General features: G+C 36.5%; 3 protein-coding genes across 3 annotated transcripts; 1 reads left to right on the forward strand and 2 right to left on the reverse strand.

Annotated features, from left to right (window-relative positions):
* Positions 1 to 3,497: 3,497 nt before the first annotated feature.
* Positions 3,498 to 4,287, reverse strand: LOC134798014 (uncharacterized). The gene is made up of 2 exons (XM_063770348.1): positions 4,020 to 4,287; positions 3,498 to 3,798 (listed from the first exon to the last, which is right to left on the reverse strand). Exons 1-2 carry the CDS (start codon positions 4,256 to 4,258, stop codon positions 3,507 to 3,509), a joined length of 531 nt encoding a protein of 176 aa, XP_063626418.1. The 5' UTR covers positions 4,259 to 4,287; the 3' UTR covers positions 3,498 to 3,506.
* A 150-nt stretch (positions 4,288 to 4,437) lies between these two features.
* On the reverse strand, positions 4,438 to 5,462 carry LOC134797888 (uncharacterized). Its single transcript, XM_063770237.1, has one exon. It carries the CDS (start codon positions 5,323 to 5,325, stop codon positions 4,489 to 4,491), a length of 837 nt encoding a protein of 278 aa, XP_063626307.1. The 5' UTR covers positions 5,326 to 5,462; the 3' UTR covers positions 4,438 to 4,488.
* A 6,849-nt stretch (positions 5,463 to 12,311) lies between these two features.
* Positions 12,312 to 14,031, forward strand: LOC134798291 (uncharacterized). Its single transcript, XM_063770686.1, has 2 exons — positions 12,312 to 12,458; positions 12,528 to 14,031. Exons 1-2 carry the CDS (start codon positions 12,417 to 12,419, stop codon positions 13,986 to 13,988), a joined length of 1,503 nt encoding a protein of 500 aa, XP_063626756.1. The 5' UTR covers positions 12,312 to 12,416; the 3' UTR covers positions 13,989 to 14,031.
* The last annotated feature ends 4,170 nt before the right edge of the window (positions 14,032 to 18,201 follow it).

The following is an 18,201-nucleotide window of genomic DNA, read 5'->3' on the forward strand; positions in this document are numbered from 1 at the left end:
AGGAATGTACATTTGCTATTTAAAACCCCTTGCCATTAATTTAAGTTCAGACGCAAATAAAAATTATATATAAAGTAATCATAGATGGTACGAGTATGTAGTAATAATTGATAATGTTAATCAGGGGTCTCCAAACATTTTTACCTGAGTTTTTACCTCTATTGCGCCTCAGAAACTTTCGCGCGGGCCATCACCGTCGGTTTTTGCGCCGAGGCAGGATGTCTGGGTGCTGCTGTTAGGAACAGTTCAACTCTCAATGAATGCTTAACCCCTGGAGCCTGGATCCCGCGGGCCGGACAGTGGGCACTCGCTTTGGGTGTCGGTGGGCCGGATTGGAACGCGTCGCGGGCCGGGATTTGGAGACCCCTGGTGTAGATTAAAAGGAATGTTGATTGTATATAGTGTAAAAATAAGTGAGTTAAGTAAATTGGTTATATCCTGATTTGAATAATCCATCCATCTCGTGTTTAAACCCTTATCAAGGCAGGTAGAAACGATTTATGCTTTTATCACGCTCATGCGGATTCGAACGCTATTTCGCTGTGTGGTAGAGACAGCGCTATGTACTTAGATAGTGATGTCCCGATCGCACACCGGAGAGGAGCGGCCTCCGTAGGTCTACGTAGCAAACGTTACGTAAGCGACTCTTACTTATAATTACGCCAATATACTTAGAGCAACATTTAGTCATTGCTTAAATAATGGAAGTAAAAAAATACTAGATGAAAAACTCCTCACTTATTTCCGTTTGCTTACCAAATAAATAAAATAATGATGACACTTCAAACATGGGGTATAATTATAAGACTGACATTCGATTGTCCTTAATGTAATGTTAGCCCAGATACGGGTTAGTAAAATAAAGATGGAAATATTCAAAACTAGATTGTGATAGAGCTAGACCAAGATAAGTCTGCAGCGAATTTGATAGCCAGACAGTGCAAGTGTTATTTTAAACGTCAAACCTCTATGTGGTTTAACCGTGAATCGATCAGGTATATACGTATTGAACGTCACAAAATTCTAGTCAGGTTTATGTTAAATTATTAATTTTTTTAACCCTTTAAAATACATTACATGATATACTTATTTATTTGCACAAAATGACAAATATACAGTGTGGAAAAATAAGTCGGGCCCTGGAGAGAAACTACCTTAAATCCTTAAGTTGTGTCATTTTACTTAAAGGAGACATTCCTTTATAAAAAAAAAAAACAAAACTGCTTTCATATATTGTTCTTTTTTTCTTCATTTGGCTTGTCTAAAAAAATCTTGAGTACTAAATTTAAGATATTATGGATTTTTTGTACGACAGACGAGTGTAAGACCTAATGTTGCTTGGAGAAATGTTATCATTAACATTAACTGTATCGACTAATATCACTAATTGAATAAAGTTGCGAGTGTTTATTTTTTGGAATTTTTAGTCTGTTCGTACCCCGGGCGAGGCAAGCGAGTTTTAGAAAATATTTGAATGCAGTTGTGTGTTTGCAAAAATAAAGGAATGTCTCCTTTAAGTAAAATGAGCCAACTTAAGGATTTAAGGTAGTTTCCCTCCAGGGCCCGACTTATTTTTCCACACTGTATAGTAGGTACACAATGTTTACTGTTTGCGGGTAAGGCAGTTAAAATTAAAATTAATATAATAATTGACACTTATCAATAAAGCTGAAATTTATTTATGTAAATTGGTTTGTTATAAATGTAAAAACCTCTATTATTACTTTTTTAAACTGCCAAAATGCCAAAAAACTAAATACGACCAAATCGGTCTACGGGACGTATACCAACATTTGGCAATTGAATAGTTTTTCTGCTGAAACGATATGTAAGAATTGAGAAGCGTTTTTTTAAATTACTTAATACCTTTCTATTTTGTAATGTTACAGCGCGTGGTGGTGTTATTCTTAAGTATATTAAAAGGATTTCAATATGAAACTCTATCACTGAAGTTGACTTTAGAAAATCCAAAAGTCAGTTCAGGTTAGTGTACCTATATTAGATTTAAATTGAAATGATTTACACACCGTAATTTGTAAGTTATCATTTAAAAAAAGTGTCTTGCCTTTGAGTAGATAGATTTTGGTACCGATTATTGCTTGAATTTCGATCATCTTATTTATTTGTCCAGTCTCTTTTTTCTGCAAAGAGTAACTAATTACTATGTATATGTTCTTTAAACTATTGTAATGATATCTATTTAAATAATATATCAAACGGTATTCATAATATGGATGCCAGAAAACATAGTAATAAAATCAGATGTAACGTAATTGTACAATTGTATTTTCGCCAAATTATATCCGTCAGTCATTTCGATACATTATTCGTAAATATGCATAAATAAAATATGTGTGTGTCTCTGATTGACACTATGGTTAACTGGTAGAAAAGCGTGTCATCTTGGTGTTTTGTAAGAAAAAGTACAAAACAAATTCTAAATACAATGACACCAACGATAATTATGTACATATAATCATTATGGATATTATAATTTTCGTTATAGATCTAAAGTCATGATGCAGATATAGATAGATATACATATGTATTTGGTACGATTTAAAGATGTGAAAATTAATTTCTCAGCACTTACAAATCTTTAAGATCGGAAAACATTGGGAAATATACCTAATATTAATAATAGATTTCGGTAAAAATGCATTTCATTTTCGTTTATACAGTTTTTAGGTCATAAAGATACATATATGTAAATATTAATGCACTGCTCTTATTATATAGGCTGAATATCATATAATTATTATAATATAAGTTAGATAGATCTAGATGACAATATATTGTTTTACCATTTAGTAATACGATTTTTTACCTAAATGCTCAACATATTATTGATATTTATTGTAATAATGTTTGATTCATTCATCGTTTACGTATACATCGTTTTGTTTTTTGTGTTTGGTAGAATTTAGTTTAGAAGGTTGTTTAAGGGTTACAATGTAGCGGGAGATGTATTATAATTAAATGTTCCTCAGATTTTGTTATCACATTATTGTTAAAATTATATATTTTGAAAATAAAAGTTGACATGACAAATATTTTTTTTTAGTTATATTTTGATGCCTTCTTTAAAACACTCTGAAAATCTTATTTCTTTACATTCCTAAAAAAGACTTCAATAAGTAAATTTGAACAGATAGAGTACTATTAATAATACCTATATAAAACGCGATTGCATATCATCATATTATTATTATTTAATAAACCTAATTTAAATATGGCGCCTACAACTGCCATTCAATTAAAAAATTATAAAGATAGGCAATTTTAAAATCACTTAGGCGACAATAGTTTTCTGGTGTGACTTGTTCCTGTGCATGATTCGGTAGATTCCCCCAGAATCGCTGAAATATCACACCTTCAGAAATACGTGGCCGCGTCGGTTTCCGCACGCGAGCCACGAACAAGCTGAAGTGCACGTAATTGTCCTATGGAACTGATGAAAGGCTTACCTTTCCATAAAGCGAAGATGACCTTCTTCACGAGTAAGTTTAATGTATGAAAGGAAATTTCTGCCGTCTATCAAACCAAATTTCGATAACGAACGCGATAACAGAGGCGGCGTATCCCACCAAGAGCACAGTGAAGGCGATGACCTGCTCCTTCATGGCTATCTTGGACGCGGGCCGCGGCTCCGAGTAGAGGTTGGGCAGCGACACCTGCAGCCCCAGAGCGCGGCTCGTCCAGGTGTAGTACATATCTATCAAGCCCGACTCGAATAGATGCATTATGTACACGTCAATTATGCCCACAAATGGGAATTCTGTAAAGAGAAGATTCATACTTGTAAACCTCGGATTATTATGAATTTGGATTGCTTTTAGGAAGTTGAAATTGGTTAAAAATGATGTATCTACCTAAGTATGACGGTCGGCGTCAGCGTCGAGCATGTACTAACACTCGGAGCATGCGTTTTGAGGCCGAGGCATTTGCTGTTCTTTTAGAAGATAATTTAAACGAAGAGTCAGGTTGGATTAGCTGAGTTGGCCGAAAGACCGAGTCACATGTGTGGTATATTAGCATATCTTGAAATTATGAATATAAAAAACTTACCCAAATTTGCAATATACGCTAAGTAGAAGGAGCGAACAGAATCATCCATTACATATAATGTAGGCCTGCCGGATCCGTCTCTGTATTTCGTTAGAATCCACATAATCGCATCAGCTTTCCTTTCCAAAGTCGCCGTCTTCGAGTGATGCACGACGTATTCGAATGAATCAGTGTTTTCCATTAGTATCATTCGAGATAGAAGGACCTCTCCGACTTCGTTGATAGACTCATTTATAAGGGTGTATATGGATGGTGACGTTTGAATTAAAGTGCCCGACTCCGCAAATTGAGACAAGCTGTATAATGCGGCGTATCGGACGCGGGTTGTGAATATGTAGTTTATGTAACCCTAGAAATGACGTAAGAATTACTTTTTAAGCTTCAGATTCTAATAAAAAGATAATGATTTTAAGCAACAAGTTAAAAACGAAAAAAACTTGCCTGATATTCCGCGAGCAGCATAATTGAAGCATACAAGCAGCTAGCTCTAAACAGAAGTAAATTAGTTCTTCGTTTAAAAAAAAAGCCAAACAGACCAGCATTTATAGAGTTCAATACGTAAGAGAGGAGCGAAGCAGCTCTAGTATTATTAATTTTATTGTTGATCTTTGCAAATGCCCACATTATGACTCCAATGCTAGTAAGGCAGGCGAGAATGAATAGCCACTGCGGAGTACTAAAAGCGTTGATGGGATACCGCCATAGAGGTTCTTCTTCAGGTTGTTTCAAAACAACGCAAAGAGCGTCACTTGCAACAGGATATAGGAATATGTATTTCTGTTGCCCCGTGATATATTTCGTCATGAACCTCGAGTTAAAGGACAAGTCCACATCTTTTCTCACTATATGTCCTAAGCTTCCTGTTATAGTCCCATCCTGCCGCTGATACCCATATTTGAGAGAATCCGCGCCCAAGGATGGCAACGATAAATTAAATGCAAAGTGTGTCACTATATCTGACATTACGAGGCCGTCCAATCCACAAAAACCGCCACTGGTTTTCTGACTGGTTTTTATGTAGATGTCGGTACCTTCACATTCCTGAATAGCCGTGGGGAACCGGTAAAAGATATTGCCTCTAAGGGGATAGTTTCGCGTAAGCATCCTAGATGCTTTTTTTGACTTTATTTTTGGTAATTGTTCTTCTCGAATAATTTTAATGGTCCTGTTATATAATTCTCCTTCGTTTGATTTGATCCCATCATAAATAACATATTCGTTCGGACAGACATACGGCAGATTTAAGAATACATGCATTATGCGATGTTTGTACCATAAATCATTTAGAAATTCTTCAATGTTATTGAAAGCCTCCTCATTTAATTTTCCGTCTACACAATTATACAAGCTGTCTTCAGTAGTTACCACAATAAACAATGGTGACCAATGTGATTTTAGCAGAGACTTCAGTACTGGACTATCCAGCACATTGGGATTTAGATATTTTATGGTAAAGACAAGACAAGGGTTTTCCTCCAGTATAACTATTTTTCCTTCGCTAATAAAATCTGGCACGTCATTTAGTAAAATAACGGAATGATTCTGATCATGTATACTTTTTATTAAAGTGTCTTTGAAAATTCCACTGCTGTCATTGTCGATGTCGATGAAAATTGTTTGGTCGGTATGAGTAAATGATATTGATAATAAATTTAGCTTCTCTTTCTCCAAATAGAATGCTGACTCATCAAAAGTTTGAGAGATTGCAATACATAAAATAATGATAAATGCTTGGTTATATAACTTCATTTTTTAGTCAGTAGGTATACATTTGGTACCGAGTCACGATAAAGCAATAAGTACATGAAACGAATTGAGAATGCATTGAGTGCTGGTATGAGAGCTTGGTTTTATACGCTACATTTTGGAATGATTAAATTATTTATGACCATTACAATGATTATAACATTTATAACTTTACGATGTCAGAAATGACAACTTCTTTTAACATTCTTTTAGTTGTTGGTGTAATATAATATATGTTATGTCGGTACTCGGTACCATCGTACACACTGTTAAATGAAAATTCGTAAACTTTATTCCAAAGACACAAGATCCACCAACGGTCAGTTAAATATGTTGCTGTTCGTACAAACAAATTATTTCCAAAATCCATTGATGGCAAGATTGAGATAGATTGTCTTTTCGACAATGGTGACGCCTGTCGAGAGTGTCGAGGGAGGACCAATATTTGCTGACAGTATCGACACTGAATGGTATTTACAAGAAGCGTATTCTGATTAAAAAAAAAAGATATTCGTCTCAGTCCGTCGCTCTCACATTAGTTTGCGAACGAGATTTACCTACTGAGATTAACAACAAATTCATATCATATTTGTAAAGTCTGAATACGCCTCCGTGGTAGTTTTATTTGCGCATCAAACTTGGCATTATCGCGACTTCATCTGTAAGTTTGTTGTTCAAAATCGTTCATATTTACTGGTAGCTATACCCACACAGAAGATCATATACACTTACACAGGGCGGACAATCCAAATGGTGCTCCAATTTTGACGACATAGCATTTCTAAGCACTATTTGATTTAATATTTTAATTAAATCAATAATGGTCCTACTTGTCGTATAAACTTGTCGACCCTAATCGTAAACAAGGATGTGATATACAATAATATCGTGATGAGTTATATTGACTTTTTCAGTTAGAGCTTCCACATTTCCACTTATTCTAAATATGTAGCTCGTTATTTGTTTAAACAAATACGTGAGTTTAGAATTAAATTAACACTTTCATAGTATAAAACCTGTGTTCAATTGTTTTGGCCTTACTCGTTAGTTCGACATCGAGGATGGCTAATATGTGGGTATTCTTAACTCTGTTAATCGTTTTTAGAATTGCAAATGGAAGAATGCTGGACGGTCTCTTTATACACCCTGAGATGATGAAAAATAGGGTGGAGATTCGGAGGGGAAATGATTACTTGGATTATAATCCTGATCATTTTTCGAAGGATATAATTCTAGTAGAGGTGCCGGTAGAAGAAAACAATGTTAATACGATCATTGAAATAAAACAAGAGAAAGAAGAATTTGAAAATGGCAATTTTGAGAGTGACAATCACATTGATGTAGAAGCGCCGAAAAAAGAAGAGGTTATTATCATACGTTCTCTCTAAAATGTTTTATAATTTAAGTTTTGTGTTGTAAAAGTATAAATAAATGATTTGTAAACAATAATGTAACTTTTATTTAGAAGTAGGTAATTATTGAATTTAAATATAGGTAAGAAATTATAATTATTAGGTACCTAATATTTCTATCATCATTCTGTAAAATATATAGATAGCTAGGTATTATCTCTTGGCGAAATATGAACAAATATCTACTTAACTATAACTATAAATAACGTGTTTTAAGTTTTTATTTTTTGTCTGTTTTGAAGTTCTGACCTTTGCAAAACCGCCATTCGTAGTTAATGATCTTGGCTGAATAGAGCAGGTATTACAGAAACTGTTAGGTATTTTTAGATAATATTTAGATACTTACCTACATTTCCTTTTTCTCGACTTTTCTCAAATTGGCTTGGCAAACATTATACGGGTGCATATGTCCGGTTAAGTGACCCGGAGAGCTTGAAATATTTTCAAAAAGAGAGGTAACTCATTCAAGTTTCAACATTTTTAACGCAATTATTTGGTAAGTATCTTTAAATATGTGAATTTATTTATTTATTTAAACCTTGATTATATCAGAGTTCTGAATTGCGATTTACAATTTTTATGTAGGTACCTAAATACAGTCATATATGTAACGCCAAAGTAGTAAATAGATATTGACGATTTAGTACTAAAACATTTTAAAGGGAAAAAAAAGGGAAAAACTGTTAGACAGAAGAAAAAAATATTCCATAACAATATAATTTATTATCTTAATTAATATATACAGTCGTAAAAATACACAAAATAATTATATTGAATTATAAAATATTAAAAAATCCATGATTAGAATAAGATTAATAAAAAAAATAAGTAAGCTGCGATCAACACATCGAGTCCATTTTAAAATGTAATGTCAAAACTTTACAGTGTTTTGTCACTTATTTTATGAACAGTCATCGATCAGTTGGTCAATCCTTAATTTAGGCTAGATTAACTTAAAATTACTGCTTAAACTTAGCCCAAAAAAGTGGGAAGGAACTTTATCCTGCGGCCAGCCAAATTAGATAATCCTTGCTCGTATTGCTGGGCTTCGATATCCGTCAGCAGATCATTGCTCGGGTTATCGCCACGTAATAGGGACCTCTTCTCCACCTTATGCTCGGGCGCTTGCGTGTCAACTTCTTTAGTGGTATCAGCAGCTACAACCAGCGGCACCAGTACAGGCACGGTATCAACGACTTCGATCACCTCCAGCAGGGCCACGTCAGAAGCGACCGTGGTTGTCTCGCCGTCGTCTGAGGGAACTGGGACTGCGGTGGTCACCGCCAGCACCAGCGAGAGAAGGACACACAACGAGGAAGCCATGATCTTGATGGGCTTCTAGAAACTTCTCTGCTCTATGGGAATTATCCCACGAAAATGCTCTTGGTATTGAGTCTTCCGACTGTGTTTTGTTTTTGACAGCCTGGTCGTCTGTGTTACGTTTTATACTCGGCGGGAGCTCAAATTGTGCTAAATGAATTATTGTCCAGAAAAGGAAGCATTGACGTATTGTGCTTCATGTCTGATAATGACATTTGCAAATATGTTCAATATCATAATGGCCGTGAATTTGTTTAGTTGTGGTTTACTATGAAAAATGGTGAGGAATGCTTTACATAGTGTATCACTTCAGTTTACTGAAATAACATTGCGTGATATTGTTGTCCTTCTATATATACTAATGGTATCTTGCTTGTTAGAATTGCTTCTGAGTAAGTAGGTAGGTATTAAGAGTTATTGTTAGAGATAATACTCATACTTGTGTCCAAAGCAAGATTTTTCCTAAACCGGAATAAGGACGAACTCATTCTAAGCGGTGCATCTGGCCTACTCTTATAAATATAGGTAACACTTCAAACATGTGTTCTATTTTCGATTAGTAAGACTGACATTCGATTGTCATTATTAAAATGTCAGCCTGGTAAAGGATATTAACCTGTGATATTAACATGAATTAATGCGAACGGCAGAAATATTTTCATGAAACCAAAATGCTCGCACAGTCAAAAAGTTACCTATCAGAACTTATGTAGAGCCAAGCTTCTAACTCTGTAAGCCCTAACTTCGCAAAGTCTATACTTCAGTCAAAATATGTGGCTTGGCCGTTTCGTTTCTACAAGAACTATTGTATCATGGTATAATAATATACTCCGCCTGGTACTCTATTCCCGTCTTTTCTAGGTCACCTAACTGACACAAGCCTACGTTATCATGCGACAGCGCTATATGATAATATGCGATAGCGCTATATATAGCGGCCATGTTATTGTGACGTAGGCCTGTGTCACATCTGGGAATAGAAGACCATGTTTTATTTTATAACAAAAAGAATGAACAGTGAATACATTTTTCCCCTTATGTCCATGTGACGGTAGCGCCGTAGGACTTGATGCGGCTGTCGTGTATCTAAAGACCTAGTTTATGTTTTTAGGGTTCCATACCCGATGGGTAAAAACGGGACCTTATTACTAAGACTCCTCTGTCCGTTCTGTCCGTCTGTCTGTCACCAGGCTGTATCTCATGATCCGTGATAACTAGACAGTTGAAATTTTCACAGATGATGTATTTTTGTTGCCGCTATAACAACAAATACTAAAAACAGAATAAAATAAATATTTAAATGGGGCTCCCATACAACAAACGTGATTTTTTTGCCGTTTTATGCGTAATGCTACGGAACCCTTCGTGCGCGAATTCGACTCGCACTTGGCCGGTTTTTATCACTCCTTATGTCATAGCAGACGCCTTGTATGCTGATTGTGAGCCCTACCAAAGCCGGGCTACCGTTTACGAAAACTATAAAAAGGTAGGTTAACCTTTAAAACCCGCCCTACCCGTTAGCTTCACCCCCACCCTCCGGTACTTTTAGTTTGTTGTTTATAATACACCATTTCCTACAACTATGCCAAAATACGCTTATACACATATTATTTCCCCCGTTATTCCTTCGTTTGGTGGCGTAATTACAGAGTTTCAATAAGTGTTACTAGATTTCAAAAAAACTGTACACGAATATCGCAGTTTTAGACAGGGCTTCCGCCAATATACGTGCTGCAAATAACCCCTAGCTTCAAACAGTTGTGCCCTCTTGTCTCGAGTTCGAACACATTCATTAGGAAGTGCTACATCCTCGACAGAGTCGCAAATATTGCAGTTGGGCGACTCTGCCTTCCTCATCAGATGAGCAAACATATTTAATGGAGTGACCTGTGACCGGACCGAAGCCTCTGAGCACGAACAATTTTCGCCCGGTTTAAGTCAGCCACTTCCCACCAGGGACCAGGGTATCCGAGGAGGCTCACATTGAATGTAATGTAAGTATGTAGGTACCTTGGTACCTATAGAAAAACACTGGGTAATTTAGCTCATTTCTCCTGGCGGATATTGTGAATGCGTCATCAAAATATACCTAAATATTTAAATAGTATTTGTAAAATAACAAATAATCATATTGTGGACTTATCATTTTAAAGACGCTAGTTATAAGGAATTGTCATGAATCATTTAGCCTTCTGTACAGTGAGAGATTTAAGGGCAGCATTCTGTAGCTACCTGAAAATGTAGCAACCATCACGTTTTATTTTGAATACTTATTTCAACCAAATAAATACTTAGTGAATATCTGTGAAATGCGTAAGCACAGGCATCAAGTAACATAAACATTGCACACTTGAGGAGTGTTTTTAAAATTTAACAAATTACCAAAAATGGCCATTCAAGCCAGGTGCTAAATCCCATGTTGTCTTTTATTTTTACGAACTTTATCGGACCGATTTGGTATCGCATTAGCATCTCTTGTGAAACGACGCAGGTGCCAGCCTGCCCGAGATCACGCGCCAAACGGCTTCCTCAAACAACGGTGCACATTATCTAGTGTACAGTTTCAATAAGAATAATGGCTTGTGTAAATCTCCGGTTTACTTATAAGCCATAACGATGGGTAACGAGCATGTTATTTCCAAGTTATAGACGGACAATATAGGATCTATCGGAAATGCGTTCAATGTTCTTCGCCGTCGCGTCGTTGGCGCTGCTGGCCGCTTGCGCCTGCGCCCCAGCCGAGCAGGATGTGATCCAACACGTCCCCCAAAAAGCAGAAGCAACACCATCAGCTACAGTAAATGGCGCTGCTCAGTCTGGTGCTGCGGTAGGAGGTGGATCTGAGCCGAAGAGCGCGGGTGCGAGGGTCCGCCGTGACATCGGCGGTCAGGAGAGCGACCTGCTACCTTCGGCCAACCAGATCGACGCCTCGCCCTTCGGAGAGACCTCTCAGCTGATCGGCCGCGGCGGCATCAGGGTGCTCCCCGCGTATCTCGGCTAGATTACGACGACTGAAGCTATACTTAGGAAATGGACAACGACACGATTATGCCTTACGTATTAAACAGCAAGCCATAATGTATACATGTAAGCCTTAAAACTTAGACCCTTTCAACCTATTCAGTTTTTTTGTTTAATAAGTAATAAAAGAGTTATTTAAACACCATTCGTTTGTTTAATTATTGTTCTCACTTTTTATAAAATATTATCTGCTTTGACTTTACATTGGTCTTTAAAAACAACAGTCGATAATACGATAATCGTGTAACTAGAATAATACTAATTGATTTAAGTGAGTTACTCATGATTAACGTCTCGTTTCTAATTATTATGAACATAAAAGTGAATACCGTACACGTTCCATGGAAGTTCTAGTTACAGCTTGTTGAAAGATGAGTGCAGTCAACAAAAAAATATTACTTATATACACGTTTTTCTTAGTTTACATAAGTAATGCGCTTAATATACCTAGTAAATTAAAATCGATTGATCAAGCTGTATGGATTTCTGACGATAGTCGACCAATTCATAATATTAAAAGAAGTGAAATCATTGACGAAGCCTTACAACTAAAGAGTGTTAACGAAAATGATTTTATTGAAACGGCTGAAAGTAGCAACGACTTTGTATATCGTCCTTTATTTGTGTATCGGCGGATCGAACACACCAAACGAAGAATCAATATGTATAATGCATTTGCCGGTTAAAATAACAAACAGATTTACGCACTATTAGGTACTTATACTAGTTGTTAGGTGAGTACAATACATAAAACTTAATTGCCAATTACTTTAACGAAGGAAATTTTTAAATCATTTGAATTGTGAGACCATTTATCGAAATTTGCCATAGGAGAAGCAACTGTGCAAAATGGGACTACTTAGGAATTGTGTTAAGATTTTGGTGGTTGTGGTAAGTGTCTGAAGGTGTTTCACTAATTTATGGTAAAGTACGGCCGTTTAATTATTAATATTGTTTTAGATTACTGTCGCTTCTGCCGGAATATCTCCTGTACACGATCTTAAAGCCAAGTTTAATTCAAAAGTTGCTGGAGAGTCGTTCCTGCTTAACTCCCCTCACAAAGCTCTAAAGCACTTGGACAATTCTATATTGAAAACAACAAAAAATGTGACTCAAAATCCTCAAATGGAAGAAAAACTATATCAGATTTCCAAAGATCTCGTCTCAGCTATTTTGTCAAAATTAGAAATTCAAGATATGATAACGAGAGTTACGAGAGAGGCTCTTGAAGCACCAGGAAAAAATAAGGGTATCACAGCCATTGAAACACGAAGGATATTGGATTATATATCACGAACCTTATCAGGAAATATACTTACTGTCACGAGAGCTTCAACGGAGCCGGAACTACATCGTTTAGTATATGGTTTGGCTCAAATTGCAGCAGAGGTTTCCATAGTATCAGCATTAAAAGATATAACCTACGCGAGCGCTTTATCGAAGAAGCAGTCTGTAGATTTATCATTGCGTAAAAAGAGAGAAATTATATCGGGAGCAGGAAATAAAATTGCTCTCCCAGTTCCAGTAACTAATTCTGTTCCGACGATTTATGATGCAATATTGAATAAATCTACTGAAGTGATCACACCACCTGCACCACTTAAGTATGACAATATTACAATACCCCTATCACCATTTTCCGTGTTACCTCGTGGCAACTCGTTACATATATTGAAGTCTAAACCTACTTTAGCTACTAGTGTTAGAGGATTTTTAAATCAAACGGCATTGGATATTGAAAACAATGAACGGATTGGCAATAAAACAGCAGAACCAATACTAATGGAAAATTCCGTTAATGGGACTCACGAATTGGTAATAGATGCACCCAATTACGAAACTCAAGACATTCTAGTAGATGACTGGCTTGACCCAAGGGAAAATATTTACAAACCTGCACTAAACGCAGATGTTGTTGCAGAAATTAATTTAGATCAGCCTGAGTATGAGGAAGAAACAAAAAATGAAAAGAAGGCTAAACAGAAGATGGAAAAACTTGAAGCCAAGGCTAAGAAAGCAATTCTGTATGCAGGTGATGTAGCGTATTTGACAGCAGCTAGCGTTGTGGCTATGCGGCGGGCGTTGACTGCGTCCATCGAGGTGCAAATGTCCGTAAGGTATGCTAAAAATGGTATGGCGAACCATCAAGAACTAATGATGAATCTGGCTAAAACCGCGGCGCAGCAGGCTGGTAAGGAAGCTAAGAGCGCTAGTTCAAAATCGCTTGCATGCGAGAGAGTTATCAAGCTTGCATTGAAATACACAGCTCAGTCGCACGGGGCAAAGTTGAACCATGTTGCAAATCGTATAATAATGGATTCCCTATCATTAGCTACGCTAGCCAAGTCGATGGCGTACGTTTCGTCAGACATCGCTATCAATTCCTTGTATCAAGCGACGGATGTCAAACCCCCATCATGAAATCTATGCGTTAAAGTTTCTCAATAAATATTTACTTAATAGTGTCGTTCTACTTCCTTTGCTATTTCTTGAGTCAAATTGGGCCTCACAAAATCTACTCCAGCCTGACTGACTATATGAAAATCTAGTACTCTTCAACGTTTTTACAAGCTTTTAGTTAGTTTCACCTGCCCGTTGTCTGTCTGTCTGTAATCAAATCTTGCAAGTTAAATTTGATCCACTTCCCGGTTTCCGATTGAGCTGAAATTTGCATGCAGGTATAAATCGGATGACAATGCAATATTATGGTACCATCGAGCTGATCTGATGATGGAGACATGGAGGTGGCCATAGGAACTCTGTGATGAAACAACGCAACCTAATTGTGTTAGGGGTTTTTAGAATTGTCTCGATGAGTATTAGTTGTATGTCGTAAGAAAAGTACAGTCAGCGATAGAAGCTTGTACCAAAAATGAAATTTTAGCCAAAAACTTATTTTAATGAAAATTCATACCCTACTACATTTTTTTTTAAACCAAGCAGTCATTATAAACATATTTTATTAAATAATGCAACAAAAGAAAAAGTCAACAAAAAAACCTGGAGGTTCATAATCATAAATCATAACCTCCTACGGCCCGAGGTCCCACCTATAGTACTTAATCATTTCGATGAAATTTAAACCATGTTAAAATTGGAATAGAGACGCAATTGTTGTGTTTCGTTCAATTTTCAAACAAAACAAAATCAACTCTATTCCCTGTACCTATATGGTTCAAATTTCTGCGGCAAGTTATGGATTTTTCATTTGTATGGCTGGATAAATTATGCTAACCGAAATAAGTAAATAGCCAATTAATCCATTAATGTATCAGATAGAAAAATAACTGCTATATATTTACTTGGGTACTAAAACCACTTAAGTTTAACTATACGTTAGTATCTAAAATAAATAATCACTTTAGAATCTCTTTCAATAACAGTTATTGAAAGAGATTCTTGATAGTTACTATGAGTTATGACTATAAAGTGGTAGCGTCCAAAAATGTAAGGATATTTACACGTTTAAGGATCAATTAAAAAACATATAAAGATGATCACATTTAATGATTTTTCATAACTGTTTTGAATATTTATATATTATAAGTGGTATTAGGAAATCACGGCGTTTCCACGGCCAGGGCGCGCTGTACCATTACCAGTAATAATAACTGTAGTATGTTCTGAAAACAAATAGATTGTATTTAAATACCTAAAACAATAAAATTGAGACCGCGAGCCAGGAACAGATTTCCATGACCAATCGCCTCCCGGGCGAGAACTCGTATAGTGGTTAACAGCTATGTATGATGAACCCTCGTGGACGTCAGCTGCCGCGCCGTTGGTGGGTTGAGGAATGGCAGCCACCGAAACACGAAAAAAAAAATTTGTCACCGCCTCCTGCTTGATATTTTGTCAGATGATAGTTTAGATGCTATTGTGAATGAAAAAATATTGTCAGCCGGTCGTATCGCGGTGGAAAGAACGTCAGCTTGTCGCATGAACATGTAAAAATAAGGGACAATTTTTTTTATTCATAGTAGTATCTAAACTATCATCTGACAAAGTATCAGCCGGGAGGCGATGACGCGATGACTGACGATATATTCTCCAGGCCCGCGGTCTAATACGAGTATAACCACTTACGCATAAAACTCTACCTGTTTGCAGTCTTATACGATATTAAATAAAAACTGTTCATTTCAATTATCAACATTAGGTACCTACAATTTCTTAAACCTAGATCTTTACAGCGATTGTAACTATTAGGCTTAAGAAATAGTAATATCTGGTATAATCCAAACCCAAGTTATGAGGGTTCAAAAAAACGACGAAGGGCTTCGAGAAAAGGTAGGTAGTGCCCTTGCGCTTCGCTTTGCTCGTCTTGGCAAACAGGTGTGTAAAACTATGTTTTCAGTACTGACATTTATTCGGGTTGATAAGGTTCAGTGAGTTCAGATCCTTATCTAAACCCAGCTCGCTGAGCTCTTATAGTGCCTGAACGGGCGGCTGTGCGTTCCCCGGATCGCGGATGATATCATTTTTATTGAATTGTTATTTTTAGTAATTTTAAACAAAAAAATAATAATAATCGGTGTGTTCGATCAAAAATAAAATTGCGCATTTCTAGAAGCAATTTTCATGTTACTAGACTAGCTGTGATAAAAAATTGTTACAAATTTTTAATGGTGCGTTTTAGACCTATGTTCGTGTTTTTTTTCTATAGAGCCAAATTTGTTTTATCAGGTTTCGAATCGATGAAGTTACTAGAAAAAGGCCTCAAAATTGCTAGATAGTTTTTTTTTTGCAACCGTAGGTATTATGTTCTAAAAAAGATCTAAGATTGTTAAAAAACTGTTCTAGTTGAACAATTTACCAACTTACAATTTATAGACTGGAATACCTACCTACTTTACAACTAAACCTTTAACTTAAGTTTGTCGGGTAATTAGGGTCCCCTGTTTCATTTCATAGCAACATTATTCAATACTAGCGACCCGCCCCGGCTTTGCACGGGTAAACCTTAACAAATTATATACCTAAACCTTCCTCAAGAATCACTCTATTGATAGGTGAAAACTGCATGAAAATCCGTTCAGTAGTTTTTGAGTTTATCGCGAATATACAAACACACAAACAGATAGACGCGGCGGGGGACCTTGTTTTATAAGATGTAGTAATTAATTAATGTCCCGAACTAAAATATTGAAATATGACTAGGTACTACTAAAACGGGAATAAATACGCATAAGTACTGGTCATTTAAACACAGAACCGAGAGAACCGGGAAGGAGCCTTCAGTGCCGGTTCTTACGACACTATAACATTTCAGAGCCGGAAATTCCCGGGAGCATGTCCTAATACTACCGCTTCCTTAGCTCCAAATTCGTCAAGCTTCGTGCGGGATTGACTCACATCCACTACTCAAAATTAAAAAAAAAAACACTATCTACGAGGCAGTAGATTTTGTACGGACCTCGGTGTGTAATGTCTGTAGCTAGGGTAGCTCCAATACGTCCTGTAGGTAGGGTAGCTGTAGTAAGATCTATAGTAAGGCCACCAGAAGGTAGCGTCAGTTTTCAGATCCGACTCATCAGGTTTAGGGCCGTTCTGCGAGCCAGGGATGTTTTCAGGGACTTCGGTAGGGACGAGCCCGTTCTCGACAGGTAAAGGGTTCACAGGGCCTTCATAAAGAGGCTGGCCTCTTTGGGGCTCGACTAGGTCTTCGGGTTCCAAAGGCCCTCTTTCTGGGTTGACTAAATCTTTCTCTGGGCTGATAGGGTTTGGTGTAAGTTCGACAGCAGTCTTGAATTCGTGTGGATAGGCATTGCAAGCGCCTGCGATTAGTAAGACAGCAAACAATTTTCGGATCTGAAAACAAAATATTAAACCTAATAATTGTACATTACTTGAGCAAATATGTAGTATTTTTAAAATTATTGTACCTAAGTATAAATTTACGAAATATTATTAATATTTAATATTATTATGTACTAATACGAAATACAACTAACACATAAATATGGAAATACTGCAAAAAAGGAACTTAAGTAATATTCCGGAGCGCGGATGTCACAACACAAGCCTTTTATTTAAGCTCTATTAAATACCATATAAAATTTAATAGGTACATATTGAATATTTCAAATAAGTAACAAAACTATTTTTTGTTATACTTACTGTGCATAGAGAATTTAAAATATAATGTGAACTTTTTTAATTCACCATCCTAGCCAAAAAGTTCACCTTATATTAGCTCTATTATAATTACAAATAGCTAAAGAACCTTAGGCTGTAGAGCACTGTAGTGTATATAAACATACCCAAATGCCATAATCAGCCATAATCAAAAATTAAAAAACATTTCCCCCCCTTTTCACCGACAATGGGATCTCCATAGCAAAGCATAATTTAATTAATTTAATAGATAATGCTTTATTATACTTACCATTTTACAAAAGCAAGTCTTGCCGAACAAGTTCCTACAAGCACTCTGACTGCCCCAGTCTTGCACATGCCCTTAAATATCAAATGGGGACCTATAACGTAAACAATGCCAGAAGAAAAAGAAGACCCAGAGGGTCTGCCGCGAAAAACGGAAATTGAAATTTCGTTATATTGCCTCCCTATCTCTCTTCCATAGTGCGATAGAGAGGCAGAAAACGAGATTACGATATTCGTTTTTCGCGGTAGG

Source organism: Cydia splendana, chromosome 16, assembly GCF_910591565.1.
Source record: "Cydia splendana chromosome 16, ilCydSple1.2, whole genome shotgun sequence".
NCBI lineage: Eukaryota > Metazoa > Arthropoda > Insecta > Lepidoptera > Tortricidae > Cydia > Cydia splendana.

What these genes read in the sequence shown, in the direction of transcription:
- LOC134798014 (XM_063770348.1), bottom strand. Translation starts at nt 4,258, where the DNA reads ATGATACTAATGGAAAACACTGATTCATTCGAATACGTCGTGCATCAC. An exon ending in TATGCTAATATACCACACAT is followed by an intron (nt 3,799 to 4,019) that starts GTGACTCGGTCT and finishes GAGGTTTACAAG; the next exon opens with TATGAATCTTCTCTTTACAG.
- LOC134797888 (XM_063770237.1), bottom strand. Translation starts at nt 5,325, where the DNA reads ATGCATGTATTCTTAAATCTGCCGTATGTCTGTCCGAACGAATATGTT.
- LOC134798291 (XM_063770686.1), top strand. Translation starts at nt 12,417, where the DNA reads ATGGGACTACTTAGGAATTGTGTTAAGATTTTGGTGGTTGTG. An exon ending in TTAAGATTTTGGTGGTTGTG is followed by an intron (nt 12,459 to 12,527) that starts GTAAGTGTCTGA and finishes ATATTGTTTTAG; the next exon opens with ATTACTGTCGCTTCTGCCGG.